General features: G+C 37.3%; 2 protein-coding genes across 4 annotated transcripts in view; both read left to right on the plus strand.

Moving 5' to 3' along the window:
- Positions 1-13,845, plus strand: part of SPIRE1 (spire type actin nucleation factor 1) — a 322,380-nt gene extending 308,535 nt beyond the window's left edge. For 2 of the 3 annotated variants that reach the window (XM_036244295.1, XM_036244296.1), the window contains 5 exons: positions 6,212-6,349; positions 6,898-6,968; positions 7,507-7,534; positions 7,626-7,765; positions 10,296-13,845. In XM_036244295.1, coding sequence (XP_036100188.1) covers positions 6,212-6,349; positions 6,898-6,968; positions 7,507-7,534; positions 7,626-7,765; positions 10,296-10,551 — 633 coding nt within the window. In that variant the 3' untranslated portion in view covers positions 10,552-13,845. The remainder of the gene's footprint in view (positions 1-6,211; positions 6,350-6,897; positions 6,969-7,506; positions 7,535-7,625; positions 7,766-10,295) is intronic. The other variant, XM_036244294.1, reaches the window with a different exon arrangement.
- A 1,202-nt stretch (positions 13,846-15,047) lies between these two features.
- On the plus strand, positions 15,048-16,394 carry LOC118618866 (alpha- and gamma-adaptin-binding protein p34-like). Its single transcript, XM_036245412.1, is given in 3 exon segments — positions 15,048-15,636; positions 15,639-16,006; positions 16,241-16,394. Coding segments are annotated over 2 exon segments (942 nt in total). The 3' UTR covers positions 15,992-16,006; positions 16,241-16,394.
- The last annotated feature ends 327 nt before the right edge of the window (positions 16,395-16,721 follow it).

Consider the following 16,721-nt stretch of genomic DNA (forward strand, 5'->3'; position numbering starts at 1 on the left):
GAGTCAGTAGCTTTCTTGAGATGATAGTTAGAAGAAAAAACTTTCAAAGGTTAGAATGAACTTTAACCTTAATTGTTTTTAACAGCTAAAGAAAATCAACCCTAATAGCAACCTAAATGAAATTTGACCAGTCTTTGTTTATTTAAAGTACTTTTTTTTCCCCAGAAGACTTATTAATGGTTGAAAGTATGGATTATTACAGACATGTTTTCTTCCTTTCAAAGGGTATTAATCCACTGAAAATTTGTTAAAACTAATCAAAGAATTTAGCTAAGTCTAGCTACTGTAGACATTAAGGCAGAAGTACCGGGGGAGAATTTTGATCTGTTAAAAACCATAATCCATTGTTTCCACATATGTTTTGGAACCGAAGCTACTGTTTGGACTGGCTGACAGTTTTTGCTGTTTTCCAGAGGCTTGGATTCATGTAGTAGCCACCCATTTCTCAGAACAGTGGGACATAGGACACAAGGCCTTGCCAGGAAGAATAGATCACCAATTAATAGTACTACTGGCAACCTAACATCTAATGTTCTTTTTTTTTTTTTTTTTTTTTTTTTTCAGATACTCTGAATAAAAAAACTGGAATATGCTTAATCCATATTTTTAGGCTTTGATGCATCACACAAAATAGAGGGATATAGTGTGGTTATTATGAAGATAGTAAATTTGAACAGAGCTTACAGTTTTGAAATTTGATCAGTCATCTCTGCTCCCAAACAATGCAATTAATGATTTTATGGCACTTCTTGACAGTATTCCTCTTAACTTCTAAATAATCACCAGAACACTGATATTTGATTAAATATAGCAGGAAAACAGAACTCTAATTAGACAGGTTCAGACTTTAAAATCTGAAAATTTTTGTTAATGTGAATAAGTTATTGCTTTATCAAAATATACAATTACTGTTACAATTTAAAAATATGTAAGAGGGAGATTCTTAGTGATTTTTTTTTACAAGTCCGATAATTAGGAGATTCTTCTCTTCACATGGCTTTTCCTAGAAGCCAGTTTATCATTTAGATGTGTACCTGTCTTGTGATCATATGGCATCATTGTTGAAGTTAGACTTAAATCTTACAATTATCAATCAACTATCAGATTACAAAGGTGTTTCAGGTAGTAACAACATTGCCAAGAAAGACTATCAGTCCACATCAAGGGCCTGTGAAATATATTTCCTGGTAAAGGGCAACTCTTAGCATGTGGTTGGTTGAGCTGTAAGTTGGTTTTTTTCGTGGGAAAGAGAGCAAAGTAAAACGAATTTGTAATCGCTAAGAAGGGTCTCAGTGAACGGCATTGGGTGAGCACCTCTGGTCAATACCAGGTGGTGGTCAGGTTCCACACAGAACTACGCTCTCTCCTAGGTACCAGCTGAGACAAAATAATATCCAGGTCAAGTAATGACTTTTCTTGCTAATAGCATATCTCAGGAAATCCAAAAATTACACTTCTGTGTGTGGTGCCCTCTAGCTTGATAAGTATTGTTTTTAAAGGATGATAATTTAACATTTTAACTATATTTTAGAAATGGAATCACTTTGTATTTCTAATCTCTTTACTGGAAATGTCTTTTTTGTTAGTTATTTTAACTTTATCTCCCTCCCTTTTCTTAGGATGATTTAAAATGTAATTTTTCATCATTTGGCCAAATGTGATTGCCCACCTAAATGAAAGTTACCTGTCTTTAAGAACCTTCCCTAGGGGAGCAAGCGCTTGCTTGGTGTACATACCCACGCTCTGGCACAGCAGGAAGAGTTGCCCCTGTCCTGCATCCCCATGAGCCTGGTTTAGGAAACTGTTCACCAGTCAGCCAGTTAGAAAACCTGAAATTTAGGTCTTTGCTGTGTAAACTTTGAGATTCTGTAGGAATGAATGACTTCATGGTTTGATTACCGATTTATACATACGGTTGTGCAGATGTTGGCATGGACACACGTATGGAATCTACCATTAACATCCTTTGTGGTTTTGTTTTGTTTCATTTTTCTTTCATGCTCTGTAATCGCTATTTGTAGGTCACTCATGTTTAGCATTATTTTCTCCTTTTCTTTTCCCCCTGCCATTTTCTTTTTCCCTTATCTACTGTTCAGGTTCCTAGGATAAACAATGTATGGCCAAGGACGCCTTTCCGACCACTTTTTTCTACCATACAAACAGCTTCTCTGCTCAGCTCTCATCCTTTTGAAGCAGCCATGTTTGGGGTAGCAGGGGCTATGTATTATCTATGTGAGAGAGCTTTTACCAGCAGGTGGAAATCCTCAAAGGTTGGCCTCTTTCTGCTGGTTCTGGGAATTATTTTACTCTATCTCTTTGACAATGATACCTCAATTCCTGCACTCTGCAAGAATTAACAGCTTAGATGGGCACTTTGCTTCTGATTATTGATTCCAATCATTTGTAGGATATGTAGATCACACTATGATTTCAGTTGAGAGGAAAAATAACTTTGAAAGGACAACAAACTCAAAATGCAGCATCAGATTATAGGGACCTGTGAGTGTTTGTCTCTTCAAATGACCCAATTTTGCAGCAGGAGAAATGCCCTCTTCTTCTCCATGGACAGAGGCACTCTGAGAGCCTGTGGGTGCTTTCATCCCAGGGCCGTGCTGCCGTCAGAGGAGCATTTGCTACTGCCAGGCTGTCACCCCAGGGGATTCTACCTCTCACAGAACCATGTCATTGTCTGTGACCCACACACCCTGAGCTTCGAGAGGCTGTTTGCCCATAGTATGTGTCTCCCCTGGGCTCAGAGAATCTCTTCCCCAGCACCTGTGTTGTGATGGTCAGAGTGTTATGTGGTTTTTGTGATAACCCACTTCTCTGTAGAGAGAAATTTTATGTTTTCTTTTTATTGGTGTGATTATTTTACATCTTTTAAGTAATCCTGCATTTTATTATTGTTTTTGAGGTTTTCATATAGAATGTATTTTTTTTTAAGAAGTATGACAATTTTGAAACCTCCGTGAAATAAAAAGCCCCAGAACCACAGTGAAGCTTCCCCTACCCGCAGCATAACGCAGGCTGCTGACCAGTGTTGGCCGCAGCCTTGCCCGTTCCACCTCATGCGGGGTCCCTTATTTACTAACCGTGTCTTTGACAAATGAGCCAGCCCCTGTTTTTTTTGTTATTCTTTATTGCCCATCTTGATTTAGAAAAGAACTGTGAATGTAAATGAGAAACAACAAATCCCTTTTCCTGTTTGTTTGTCATGAAATAGAGGATAAATCTCTGACCTTTTTCTCATTTTTAGATCTGGCCATTTGGGCAGTATGGCGAAGTGCAGGGATCCATTTTAACCCCTGTCACTCCTACTGCTGTTATTGCAGATCTTCAACATCGTTATTTTTATTATCAGTCCTCTCCAAACACAGATATCTGTGTACTAAATCCACATATTACTTCAGGCAAAGAATTCACTTTGAGTTTTAAAGTTAAACTTGGAAAAATGAAAAAGTAATTAAACTTAATAATTGCTATTTTTATTTAAATCTACCTTTGAACTTAAAAACTCATAAAACAATTATTATTTTGGACAGTTTTTAAGTGTCTGCTACTCATTTATGAAGTTTTTGATGATCTAGAACACTACATAAAATGTGACTGTTCCCATTTCTCTCTGTGGCACAGTAACCAGATTATACATTTTGCTCTCTGATTTCTGTGCTGCCTAACTCTGACCCCTTTTGAATGGTAAAAATAACCAAAACCTTCAACAAAAACTTTGTTATTTTAGTAACATACATAAAAGTGAGTTCTAGAGGCACATCTGCTTCTATAGCATATTGTAATCATCATTAAAACACTTTCAGATTCCTCTTCCCTTTCCTAAATTTGAGTCATTTTTAAGCACAAAGAATAAAGAATTGGAGTCATGCTGCTCTAGTTCTTATAGTCCATGTCTTACCACAAATATGAGCTTAATGCTTGTTGTAGGAGTGACTGACCCCGGTGTCACAGTGGGAAAGGGACTCTGACTCTCAGTTAAAATCCTGAGTGTTCTTTATGTTTGCAGCATTTGTATCTCAGCAAGATCTGTTAAGGTTTAATTTGACTTTGGGCATATTGAATCAATATTTTTTGTCAATGAAAACTATTCTAGTAACTATTATTTTTTGTCATGTTGCATTAAAGTTTTGTTGTCCTTGGGAAAGCACCAGAATTAAAACATTAGCATTTGTCCTGATGGAAATTATCTTACTAAAGGGTAATCTACTTGAAAATTTTAAAAAGAAAATTAACACAAACCAAAAAATCCACAATTTCTTATTATATCCTATGAAGTACTGGATTTGGGTATGGTTCAAAGCAGTAAGTTGAAAGTATGCTTGACTAAGCCCTGGTATGAGTTAAAACTGAGGAGAGAGCAGTACAGGCTGTCAGGTTGTTTACATGTGCTGGTGTACCCTTGCAGATAAAAAGCATTCCTTCTACCAGAAATATTTACCAGCCAGGCATCTAAGTTGTAAAGTTCATTAAATTGGCACTATTTGCCATCTTCCAAGTGTGTATAACAACAAATCTCAGTAGTGATTATCTGGTTATTTGCTAGATTTATACATTATTTTGTTCCAAGTCAACAATTTTGTCACAGGGTTAGCTGTCAGAAAATGTACCACAGTCATACACATAACTGATGATTGAAAATTACCATAGGAAAAGTTTTATGAAATATGTTCAAAGCTCAGAAAAGCTGTCATTCAGATGTTTGCAGCAAATAGTACTTACCTAGTACAGTTTTAATGTACTAACATTTACAGAGTCAGGGCCTTGTCCCATTTGACGCTAAATTTTTTTCTTGATGGAACAAAGCAGAGTAGATATTGAACATGCCCATTTAATCCTATTATCTTTGGAGGAGAAAATTATGTGATGTTGATTTTTTTAAAAGCATTTTAGATATCTCAGAGTAAATGATATGATCTCTCTGAACAATCTGTTTTCCCAGCCTCCAAATACTTTCTTCATGTTAAAAATTTAGTTGCAGGATTTTTTCCAAAACACTATTAAGTAAATTTAACCTTCCTTAATTTAGCTTGAACAGAGACGATTTGGTATTGACTATTAGTAAGAATCAGTTGTTCTTCAAACTACTTTTTTTAGTAAATGCTAATGTTTCTCAAATTTACAACCTAGATTTGTTTTTGTTTTTCTCTGATTGAAAGACAGAACTGAATGTTAAAACTGCATTCATAGTCATGTGCTTTCTTAATTGGCTTGTTTGATTCCAGAATGCCTATGACCAGTGCTATTGTGTGTGTGGGGGGGGAGTGAATTATAATGTGTTTGTACTGAGAACATTAAGTTTCAGTGTCACTACACCACAATGGCCCTTGTGAAGCCTGGCAGGGTGCAAATGCACAAGACTGTTCTGTCTTTCTATTAGATCCACCAATCAACAACAGGCCGGATGGGGAGCAGATGGATTTGAGGCTCTTTATTCAGTGGGATCAGTTACATCAACATCTTCCTCAGCTGTTTTTAGGGAAACTATTAACATAAACCCATCAACATAAATATTTATTGTGACATTTTTCTGATTTTTATCCACATCTTTCCAATGCTGACTGTGCATTCAGTAGCTGTTTAAAAGTAATAACAGAAATCTAGAGAACTATGGGGCAGCCTGTAGAGATTGCCTTTTGGCTGTAAACTGCACCAGTGTTCCAGCTCCACTCATACCATTAGGATTTTTCAAGGTGTGCTGATGTAACTTACCACTATGCTTTTCCGTATAAATTACTAACCACCTTTTTTTTGGCTACTCTGGGTACCACAAACAAATTTTAAAAATAGTACCAATGTTTTTGATTTGTTATTTATCTATTAGCATATAGTATCAACACAACACTAAGTAATGTCTTTGTGTAATCATAGGAGACAAATGACAAATTTGGTTTAGAACAATATTTTTGTCAAGATTTCAGTGCGTAGATACATAGCTAAACAAATGTGAGGAAGTTTAATTTTTAGGAAACTTCAGTGGACTACAATGTTTCAACATGATCCCTAGAAGTGTCTGCCATATGTTGTCTTGATGTAATTAAAAATTATGTGGTCCCCAGAGTAAGCCTGCTCTGTTCCAGTGTTCACTGGGACCTCTTTTCTTCTCAGAAGCTACTAACCAGGTGTCTGATCTGGAGGGAAATTTTGCAATGCCAGAAAAGGGGGTGAGAGTTTCTTATTCATGTGGAATTTTGAATTTCAGGAGGAATTCTGCTTTCCAGTGGAATGCCTAGCTCTTACTGTGGAGGAAGTGATGCATATTCGTCAGGTCCTGGTGAAGGCAGAGCTGGAAAAATACCAACAATATAAAGATGTCTACACTGCCCTGAAGAAAGGAAAGGTAGAGCTGTTTAAAGTTGATTGATGAGCAGGGTTAGCAGAATGGTCATTCACATGCATGGTCTCCTGAAGAAGCTATCTGCTAGCCAAAAAGTGCAGGACTTTTAGGAGATTTTAGGAAGTAACAGGCTTATTCTCCAGAAGTCAGTTCTTGTTCTGCCTTGCTCACCAAAGTATGTTCTCCCTTAAAATTAAAAACTCTGGAAGTTTTAAAACAACTATAATAAATAATGGTATGCCTTCATAAAACCATGTCTGCATTTAGTCGTTATACAGGAGAGATTTTTTCAGAACCTTCTTCCAATTACTTCCGTGATGGTGAAACTCTAGAGAGCTGTGGCCTTTTATTACCTCTTAAAAGGTAATAAAAGAACGAACCATGTTCTTATCACAGAGCCAACCATAAAAACAGAGTTTCTGAATTCTCTTCCTCCTCCTGTGTACTAAACTTCCCCAATGTATAAATGTAAATTATATTCAACCATGTAAATTAGGAAAGTAACTGTTGGCGATGCTTTTTTTTCTCTCCTTTACATTTGTATTTTTTAGCTTTGCTTTTGTTGCCGAACCAGGAGATTTTCCTTCTTCACCTGGTCTTATACCTGTCAGTTCTGTAAGAGGTAAGGTTTTTTTTTTTTCTGTAATTGATGGCAATAGTCAAAAAATACTAGTTAACTTCATTGATTCATCATTTTTCTCCATAGGAACAATATTAATAATAATCTATTATCACATTGTGCATAATGGGTTAAGAATAATAATTTCTTCAAAAGAGTGGATCAAACAATTATTTGGTGTTGAACCAGGAAAATGGTTCTCTGCACTTATTTCTTTTACATAATCAAGATAATTCTAATAATATCATGTTTGAACAGGAAAAAAATAGATGTAATTATCATATGACTGTTGGATAAACAAATAAGAAAATTCCAGATGTAAGTTGATCCTTTTATAGGAACTAGTGTGAGAGTTCATTTTTACAGATTGATCATCTTTTTGGCAATCCACATTTGTATCAATCTATTATATTCTGATGGAAGAACCAGAGAGTTTTTGCAATTTATTGTAGAAATTTACAACCATGCAGCATTGGCATCTTTAACTCTCCAGTCTTATCTGTGGTATCATACCAAGTAATACTTCTGATTTTGTATACAGGCCCGTGTGCTCACAGTGTTGCAAAAAGGTAAGCTAAGCTTGGTGACATTATAATAGTAATTTTAATAGATTGCCTTTTTAACAGTACTGCTCATTCTCAGTTTTATTTGGGATAATAGATGCGGCTGCCATCCAAGCCATACGCCACTCTTCCTATCTTTTCATTGGGACCTTCTGCCTCACAAAGAGGAGAAAGTTGTATGATGAGGCCAGAAAAACCCCCCAGTAGCCACCAGCGGCCACTACGGAGCATTGCCAGGTAAGTAGGAGGCCTGGATCTTCAGAGCATCCTTTGAAAAAGAAGAATGCGCCCTGGCCGGTTTGGCTCAGCGGTTGGAGCATCGACCTGCGGTCCTGAGAGACCTGGGTTCGGTTCCCGCTAAGGGCATGTACCTCGGTTGCAGTTTGTCCCCGGCCCTGGTCGGTTGTGCGGGTGGCAGCCACTCGATGTGTCCCTTTCACATCGATGTTTCTCTCTCTCTCTCTCTGTTCCTCTTTCTCCCTCCCACTCTACCTGAACAAAAAATGGAAAAATGTCCTCGGGTGAGGATAAAAAGAAGAATGCTCCTTTTGAGCACTGTGGTGATGTGGCAAGGTTTTGGCTCTAGAGGGTTTGGATTAGTTGGTTGGTTGGTTGATTTTAATATAGTTTTAACTTGCATACAAATCTCCAAAACTTCCAAAAGGTACTTTGTCAAGGGATAGTGGTTAGCTACTTGAAGGATACATTACTCTCATAGTTTATTTTTATTTCTATTTAGAAATAATTACTTTTGTGTGTCCTTTTAAAGTCATCTTTAAATCTGCCCTATTTTCAATGGAGTTGAAAACTTTCATGTAATAGTCTTCTTTCCTTTATTAGTTTTAAAAGAAAATCTGTTTACTCCTATGTTTACAGTGGTCTGCAATTTAGTTTTCTATTGTAAAGGAAGAAATGAAGTTTTATACCAAGAGATGGCAATTTAAAAGAAAAAAAGTTGCCTGAATATCAGTCCCTTTCTATTTAATGCAGAGTAAGGTTAGTATTGGTCCTTAAGAAAGGTGGAAGGAGGTCAGGCCAGCTTGCATTACATACCGGCAGGGCCCAAGAGGATTCTGTTTGATGCATCAGCCACCTACTGGGAAGGGGTAGTGGGGGGCAGACACTGGCATTGGTACCAAATGCTAGACAGAGCTACCCCTGCAGAGGGCTCAAGGTAGTGCAAATAATAATCTATTGTTCTTTTTTGTACTTACTCTGAACCTGATTTCCTATTGGTTTCATTAAAATGGTAAATGAATAAGTGATTCCTCGTTATTTCAAAAAATTAACCAAAATATATATTATGATGTTGGTTTAGTTAACTCCAGCTCTCTGGAATCCAAATAATCAGTCACCCAAATATACAGATAAATTCAGAAATTACAAGATAGCTAGTCCAAAGATAATTTTTCAGGATGTGTCATAGGATTAATATAAATTTACTTCTATTTCCTGTAGTCTGACCTACCATCTGCATTTAACTAATGTTCATTAAGCATGACATGGGGTTACTGAGAAAGAACTTAAAGTTCCTTCTGAATCATCAGTAGGACATTAACAACATGTACTTTATTTCATCTTAGTTGTTAAAGTTCATAATCTATACGCATGATAATCAGGTGATGACTACCTTAATATCCTGTTTTCTAAAAATTCTAAAAGAAATGCTAAGATTTTCAGTATTTCTTTTTTTTTTTTTTTGCTCAATCCTCCCACTCCCAAGAGCTGTCTGCCTGCTCTCTATCTATGAGTCTGTCTCTATTTTGCTTGGTAATTTAATTTGTTTGTTAAATTACACATATGATTGAAATCATATGGTACTTGTCTCTCACTGACTGGCTTATTTCACTTAGCATAATGTTCTCCAGGGCCATCCATTCTGTCACAAAGGGTAAATTTTTCTTCCTTTTTATGGCAGAGTAGTATTCCATTGTGTAAATGTACAACAGCTTTTTTATCTAGACTTCTACTGATGGACACTCGGGCTGCTTCCAAATCTTGGTTATTGTAAATTACACTGCAGTGAACACAGGAATGCATATATTCCTTCAAATTAGTGTTTTGGGTTTTTTCAGATAATTCCCAGAAGAGGAATCACTAGGTTATAAGGCAGTTCCATTTTTTAGTTTTTTCAGATAACTCCATACTGCTTTTCACAGTGGCTGCACCAATCTGCATTCCCAGCAACAGTGTACTGTGGTTCCCTTTTTTCCACATCCTCGCCAAACAGTATTATTTCTTAATAAAATATGTTTTCTGGTTTTATTTATTTATTTACTTACTTACTTACTTACTTACTTATTTTTACTGTTGAGGTGTTACAGATGTCCCTCATTTCCCCCCACCTCTGTCCAGCCCCCCCCCCCCCCCGGCCTTCACCACACTGTTGTCTGTGTCCATTGGTTATGTATATATGCATATAAGTTCTTTGGTTAATCTCTTCCTATCCCTCTCCCCTTCCATCTGAGATATGTCAGTCTGTTCCCTGCTTCCATGTCTTTGGACCTATTTGTTCATCAGTTTATTTTATTCATTAGATTTCAGATATAAGTGAGATATGTGATATGTGTTTCATTTTTTAACAAATATTTTGAACCTTGTCTTCAATTAGAAATTCTTCTTTGGAAGAACATAACATGACTGAATTACTCACCATTCCATAATGTTTTTGCGACAAATTTTCTTTTTTTGCACATATTTTCTTAGTATTGCAATAGAACTTTGAGTAATAATACTTGATGTTTTTAAACGTTTTGTTTTTTTCCAGGTTCTCAAAATCTAAGTCTGTGGACAAATCAGATGAAGAACTACAGTTTCCCAAAGAGTTAATGGAGGACTGGAGTACTATGGAGGTGTGTGTAGACTGCAAAAAGTTTATTTCTGAAATCATCAGTTCAAGCCGCCGTAGCCTGGTGTTGGCCAACAAAAGAGCCCGATTAAAAAGGAAAACACAGTCTTTCTATATGTCCTCACCAGGCCCCTCAGAATACTGCCCTTCAGAGAGGACTATCAATGAAATCTGAGCCCTGTGCCTTTCAGTTGCTTTTGTGTTCAGAGTAGGCATTAGTGTGGGAGAACACTGAGCTGGACTGTCTCTCCTTGCTTTGGTTTTAGTTAACAGGCTTGATTTGCATTAGATCAGGTTTTGGCTGCATCACATTGTTCCACAGACTGAAAGCTGTGTTCATATCAATTGATGATATGTGACAGGACAGCCAATTGCTCGTTTGCACTGAGAGGACAATAGTTTGAAACTTGCTTTTATGTGTGTGTAGATTTGGAATCCAGAAACTTTTTCCTTAGTTCAGTTCCTTACTGTTCCTCTTATAATTTTCTGACTAAAGCAAAATCTTCTCATGTGAGAATCAGCCTAACAAAGGTTTCAATGTTAGCACAGTTCTAAGCAGTAAGTCATATTGGCACTTCCACCTGACATTGTTCCTAACTAATGTACATAGTGGTCCAGAGCCCTGCCACACACCAGATCTCTGGCATGGGGCCAGACTAGTTATCTCCGAGCACAAAACCTACAAGGATTTGTTCATACTATCAAACTGATTTTAAAGTATTGTTGCTCTGAGATAAAGACTACAGGAGGGACTTTATGCCTACATTTTAGTAAAACATCTAAATAAGCTGTACACCCAAGTGGATAATCATTTTCTCTGAGCTGCTGTGTCTGCCCCGGTAAAATGGATCAGTGTCTCTTGAGTGGGTGACAGGTTTCCATTCCCTATCTTGCATGTATTATGGTTAGTTGTAGTTTTAAAATGGAGGTCTAAGAATTAAAGTTTTGTGGGAGTTTCGGGACAAGGATTAACTAAACGTTTGTCAACATCTTGAGTGTGTTAAAGTGAAACTGAATTTCACTATACAAAGGGCTGTAACAGCACAAGGTGCCAGCTCTTGGTCACACTATGGGGAATAAACCAGAGCTCATATATTTTCAACTATGTTTTTCATACCTTTATAGTGTAGCCATCATGACTAAATCAAGCCACAATTTGGCACCTAAGGTCTCAAACTAAAATGTATTTATTTTTATAAATGAAGTTTAAAAAAAATACATTGTCTAGTTCTTTTAAAATTACAAGATAATTAACCTGCTATTAGTCTTTTTGGATGCTTTTTGCACAAGTTTTCCTTGTAAACAATTTGAGCAAGTAGAGTGGGTTTTTGATGAAGGTAGAATTAAGGATAACATTGTATACTTGAAATTTCTCAGCTTGTCTGGACCATGCCATGGACTATACTTTATTATTTTGATATGCTTAAAAATGATCAACCAATCAAATTGTCATTAATGTTTGAAAAATCAGGAAATGCACATGCACAATAATTTCCTAAAAGTTATAGGACACATCTATAGTCAACACTTCGACAGCACCATTTAATAAAAGGCATGGCAGTCACATTTCATACCACATCAAAGTATAGCAACATGTCTGTATTAAATTAACAGTAATACCTCAAAACTGCTCTGGTAGTAGTTTCTAAGGGATTGAAATTTACAATTTAGTAAATGGCTTAAGATTCTTTTACTTATGAAATAAACTTTACCAGTTGACTAAAACAATGCATGTAAACAATTTGTCTGTATTTGCATGTAAAAGTGGGCTACCAGAGAACCCTTACTGATTATGCAAATGTTTAAATTATGTTAAAGACTCTTGTTTAAGAGCTTAAACATTATATTGGGTGAATCTCATTCCTAAAATTTTCCAAGGGCCTATTTGAACTCTCTACCCCAGATGATTTGGTGGGAGCCACACCCTTTGAAGGCCCAGGTTGGGCCTCTAAACTACCACCAGGAAGGATGCAAAGCAGAGAGAATGGTATTTTATATGACCTGGGATGCATGCTTTTTAAAATGATTAGTTCATTGTTGTTATTTAAACATAAGAAAAGAAACTCCCAAAATGAATATTTCATCTACATTCACAAGACAAATATATAGCATATTTGAATCTTTGTCTTGACTTCTTTATATAGGCTGATTTGGGCATCATGATCACCTCTTACCAGAGCATTACAAGGTAAATTGTTCAACAGCATTAATGAGGTTTGCCAGGTGCATTAAAGAAGTCACACGGATGGCATATCTGCATGAGACAGTTTGCAGAAAATAGTGTAAGAAAAGGGCACATGATATAATTGAAATTATATCAATCAAATTAGCATCACTTTTTGTTGCCAAAATAATTCCTTGCATTTAATCTTTTTCTATCTATGACATGTTTCAAACACCTCCACTAAATTAGCTAAATTTTCAGAGAGCAGTTCACTAACAGCTTGTACAGTGTGGTCTTACAATCCTCAACCTGACCTTAGGTCTGTCTTCCTCTTCTTACTACTAAAATAACATACCTTCATAGTGTTCCTCTTTGTCCTGGTTTCCAGCTATTTGGCACTTACTTCTGTTCCAACAACAAAACTGTTGTTGGCTAGATGATCTCACTTGGAACCTGATGTGTCTTAGAGCTTGGACACACACCTGAGCTGTCCTCCCTGCATTGCATCCCCTAACTCTTACCCTGACTCCCTCCAGGCACAAGCACCCACCCATTGCTTTTGTCCCAGACCTCATGAACTCACCCTGTTGGGAGATCTTTGTCTTCTTTCTCATGGTTTAGCTTTGTATCAGTGTCAGAGTAGATAAGAATGCTTGTAAATACTGTAATATATTTATTAATATTTGAAAGGCATTCATTCAGTGGACAATGGAAATTAACTATCCCAATGCAAGTAAACATAAAATAAAATCATTGATATGTACATTGACTTAACAGTCTTACTAGAGTTCAAGTCTTAAGCCTTTCAAATAAAACCAGAAAGTTGTTATGTACAAATTTTTTAAATGATCTTACATTTGAAGAGATTATGTGATAGCACCGTGAACACATACCATGAATTTTTAAGGCTTTTATTTTTCTAACTGTATTAACAAAAATAGGACTGGATTTTAGGTGTCACATAGAAGACGTGAATTATGTTGCTATTTGCTAAAGCAAAATAGCAGAAAATTCTGTACATGTAAAACTGTTGAAGGGCCGTGGGGAAATGTGTATTCTGATTGGAACTTCCTACATGTATGAAAGACAAAGTGTGACTGGCATTCAGGGTAACATGGTGGTACTAAAAGTTTTCCATTAAAATCTTTTATTTTAAAATTTATCTAGGGAAAAATAAAATGGCTTTCCTTCATACCTTCTGTGTTGAGTTCCTATTGTAAAATGGTGATGTCCTTTGATAACTAGCTGTCAGCAACCGCCTAGATTGGAAAGGCAAGATACTTTTATCATCAGTATCTTATGATCTTAGCTTGAGAAATACAATCTAACAAGGACCACATTGGAAAAATAAACAAAAATGGAGCTTCCAAAATAACTGCTATTACCAAGCCTTTGTGAGTCCTTTTTACCTCAACAGTATAGGAAATTAAAATTTTATAAACATTTTGTTATATAGCAAGTTGTATATATGAAGACAAATTTTGTATAGAAAGATGATAAAGCTTTTATATATGTTTTTAAAATACAGTTCCTCAAGGTTCCTAAAATGCCCCATGATAAGAAAACTTCTTGTTATTGCACTTCAATTGCTTGAGAAAAAATTAGGAAGCTCAAACCCAGAAATGAACTAAAGGAAGTTATGTTTTAATGTTAACTAAGTAGATAGAGAGCATCATTTAAGATATTTGCATGTCTTAAATATTACATGATATTGAGCTTGATATTCATATATGCAAGCTACTCCCTTATTTGCCAGACGTAATTTAGGATCTCCTTCTACTAAAGTTTCTCTGTGAGATGTGTATTTGTGTGTGTCCAGCTCACAACCCAAATGTTCACTGACTTTCTCAGTCTAAGAGTCTTTGCCTCATGCCTCCTTGGATTCCAGAAATACAGAAAATTTGGATACCATAAAGGGGAAAGCTTTGGGTAACTTTTATTTAATTATGTATTTATTTTTTTCCCCAGCTCCTGTGGAAGAAAAGATACATAGCTGTACATCATCATTGTCTAGAATCTCTTAAAGAGAACTACTTTCAGGAAAGGGCTTGATTGCACACATGATGTGTTTAGAGACTCCAGTTCTGCTATCTCTACAGAATGTGCTGGTACACACACACACATTCATTATAAAGCTCCTCTTCCTTCCTGTTAGCCGAAGGCCCATGACTAGAAACATCTCCCAAAAATGTTTAGTAGCTAAGAACCAACTTAATATAAAATTCTGCATACACTAATTAAATGCTTAGGTGCAATTACCTGGCAGACTGAATTTGCACTATTATTCTGGCTTATTTCATTAAAATGTATACATTTATGTATAATTTATGTATTTAGATTAGGTTTTACTGTGCAAAATATTCTGCACCTCTGTTTCTGCATGATGCTGGTGGCAAAATCTGAGCCATGCCAGTATTACTGAAGCAGTGGAATAAAGGACACAGGACACAGCTCTTGAAAAGTCAGCTTGGAAAATGGGGCATCAAGAAGTTGCTTTGGGTGCAGCTATGGCTGATGGTGTACCCTGTACTCTTATCACCAGCTGCTCTTCCACCTTCACTGGAGACCGGCTGGTGCAACACATCCTTGGAATGGAAGATCTTGTTGTGGAAGCAACTGCCAATGATGCCGTGAGATATCCTTGGACCATTGATAATAAGAACTATTCAGCTGACATCAATCTGTGTGTAGTGCCCAACAAATTTCTCATCACTACAGAGATTGCAGAGTCTGTCCAAGCATTTGTGGTTTACTTTGACAGCACACAAAAATCTGGTCTTGATATTGTCTCCTCATGGCTTCCCCTGGCAGAAGCATGGTTACCTGAGGTGATGATCTTGGTCTGCAATAGAGTGTCTGAGAATGGTGTAAACCGACAAAAAGCTCAAGAATGGTGTATAAAACATGGCTTTGAACTGGTAGAACTTAGTCCTGAAGAGTTGCCTGAGGAGGACGATGACTTCCCAGAATCTACAGGAGTAAAGCGAATTGTTCAAGCCTTGAATGCCAATGTCTGGTCCAACGTAGTGATGAAGAATGATAGGAACCAAGGCTTTGACCTTCTCAGCTCATTGGGTGGAGCAAACCATAGCATTGGGTCGCAGACACCTGTCACTCAGAGCAGCCCCATTTGCCAGCAACAGATAGGACTGAATCCCTCTTGGATCACCGGGGTGGTACAGCTAACACAGCAGACGCTCAGGTTGACAGCATTGTGGATCCCATGTTAGATCTGGATATTCAAGAATTAGCCAGTCTTACTATGGGTGGAGGAGATTTGGAGAATTTTGAAAGACTGTTTTCAAAGTTAAAGGAAATGAAAGACAAGGCTGCGGCGCTTCCTCATGAGCAAAGAAAGTTGCATGCAGAAAAGGTTGCCAAAGCGTTCTGGATGGCAATTGGGGGAGACAGAGATGAGATTGAAGGCCTTTCATCTGACGAAGAACACTAGACTATTCATACCAGGGTGTGACTAGCAAAGATGCTCACTCTCTCTTCCCGACACTTTTCTGTCAACCCAGTTATATTTTGCTGAAGTTGCCATCATCATGTTGGCCACCTGACTTGTTCATAGGATCCCCTTCATTTTAGCTTTCAGTAGAGAGTTAAGGAGAACGCTGTTCTCCTTCAGGATATTGTAAGACAGGAGTATAATGACAGTAAGGACTGAGAATTTTTCAGATACACTTTTTTGTTCTAGGAATGGGAGTGGAATGAGAGGCTCAAAGTCTGTGATTTGCCCAAGTTAAAGAAGAGGAAAACCGCTAAGCCACTCCTAGTCAACCTTTTAGGTGGCTTCCCCTGCGTCCACACTTGGTTACAGCAGGTCAGGAGCTAGTGCCACCTTTCCTGGGCCTTCTGGACTTTCTGCTTCCAAGGAGCCTGCTGCTCTGAGCTTTGATGCTTTTGGTGGGAAGAAAGGAAGCAGCTGCAGATTTGATTTGTGCTACAGTATAGGTGGGGCCAATGACAGTGGCCCTTGAGTTAGTATCTAACTAAAAATAAAAATGCTCTGGGCCCTGGCCAGTTTGGCTCAGCGGTTAGAGCATCAGCCTGCAGTCCAGAGAGACCCGGGTTTGGTTCCCGCTAAGGGCACATACCTCAGTTGCAGTTTGTCCCTGGCCCTGGTTGTGCGGGTGGCAGCCATTTGATGTGTCCCTTTCATGTCGATGTTTCTCTCT

The sequence above is a fragment of the Molossus molossus genome, unplaced genomic scaffold (assembly GCF_014108415.1).
Source record: "Molossus molossus isolate mMolMol1 unplaced genomic scaffold, mMolMol1.p scaffold_m16_p_6, whole genome shotgun sequence".
NCBI classification, from domain to species: Eukaryota; Metazoa; Chordata; class Mammalia; order Chiroptera; family Molossidae; genus Molossus; species Molossus molossus.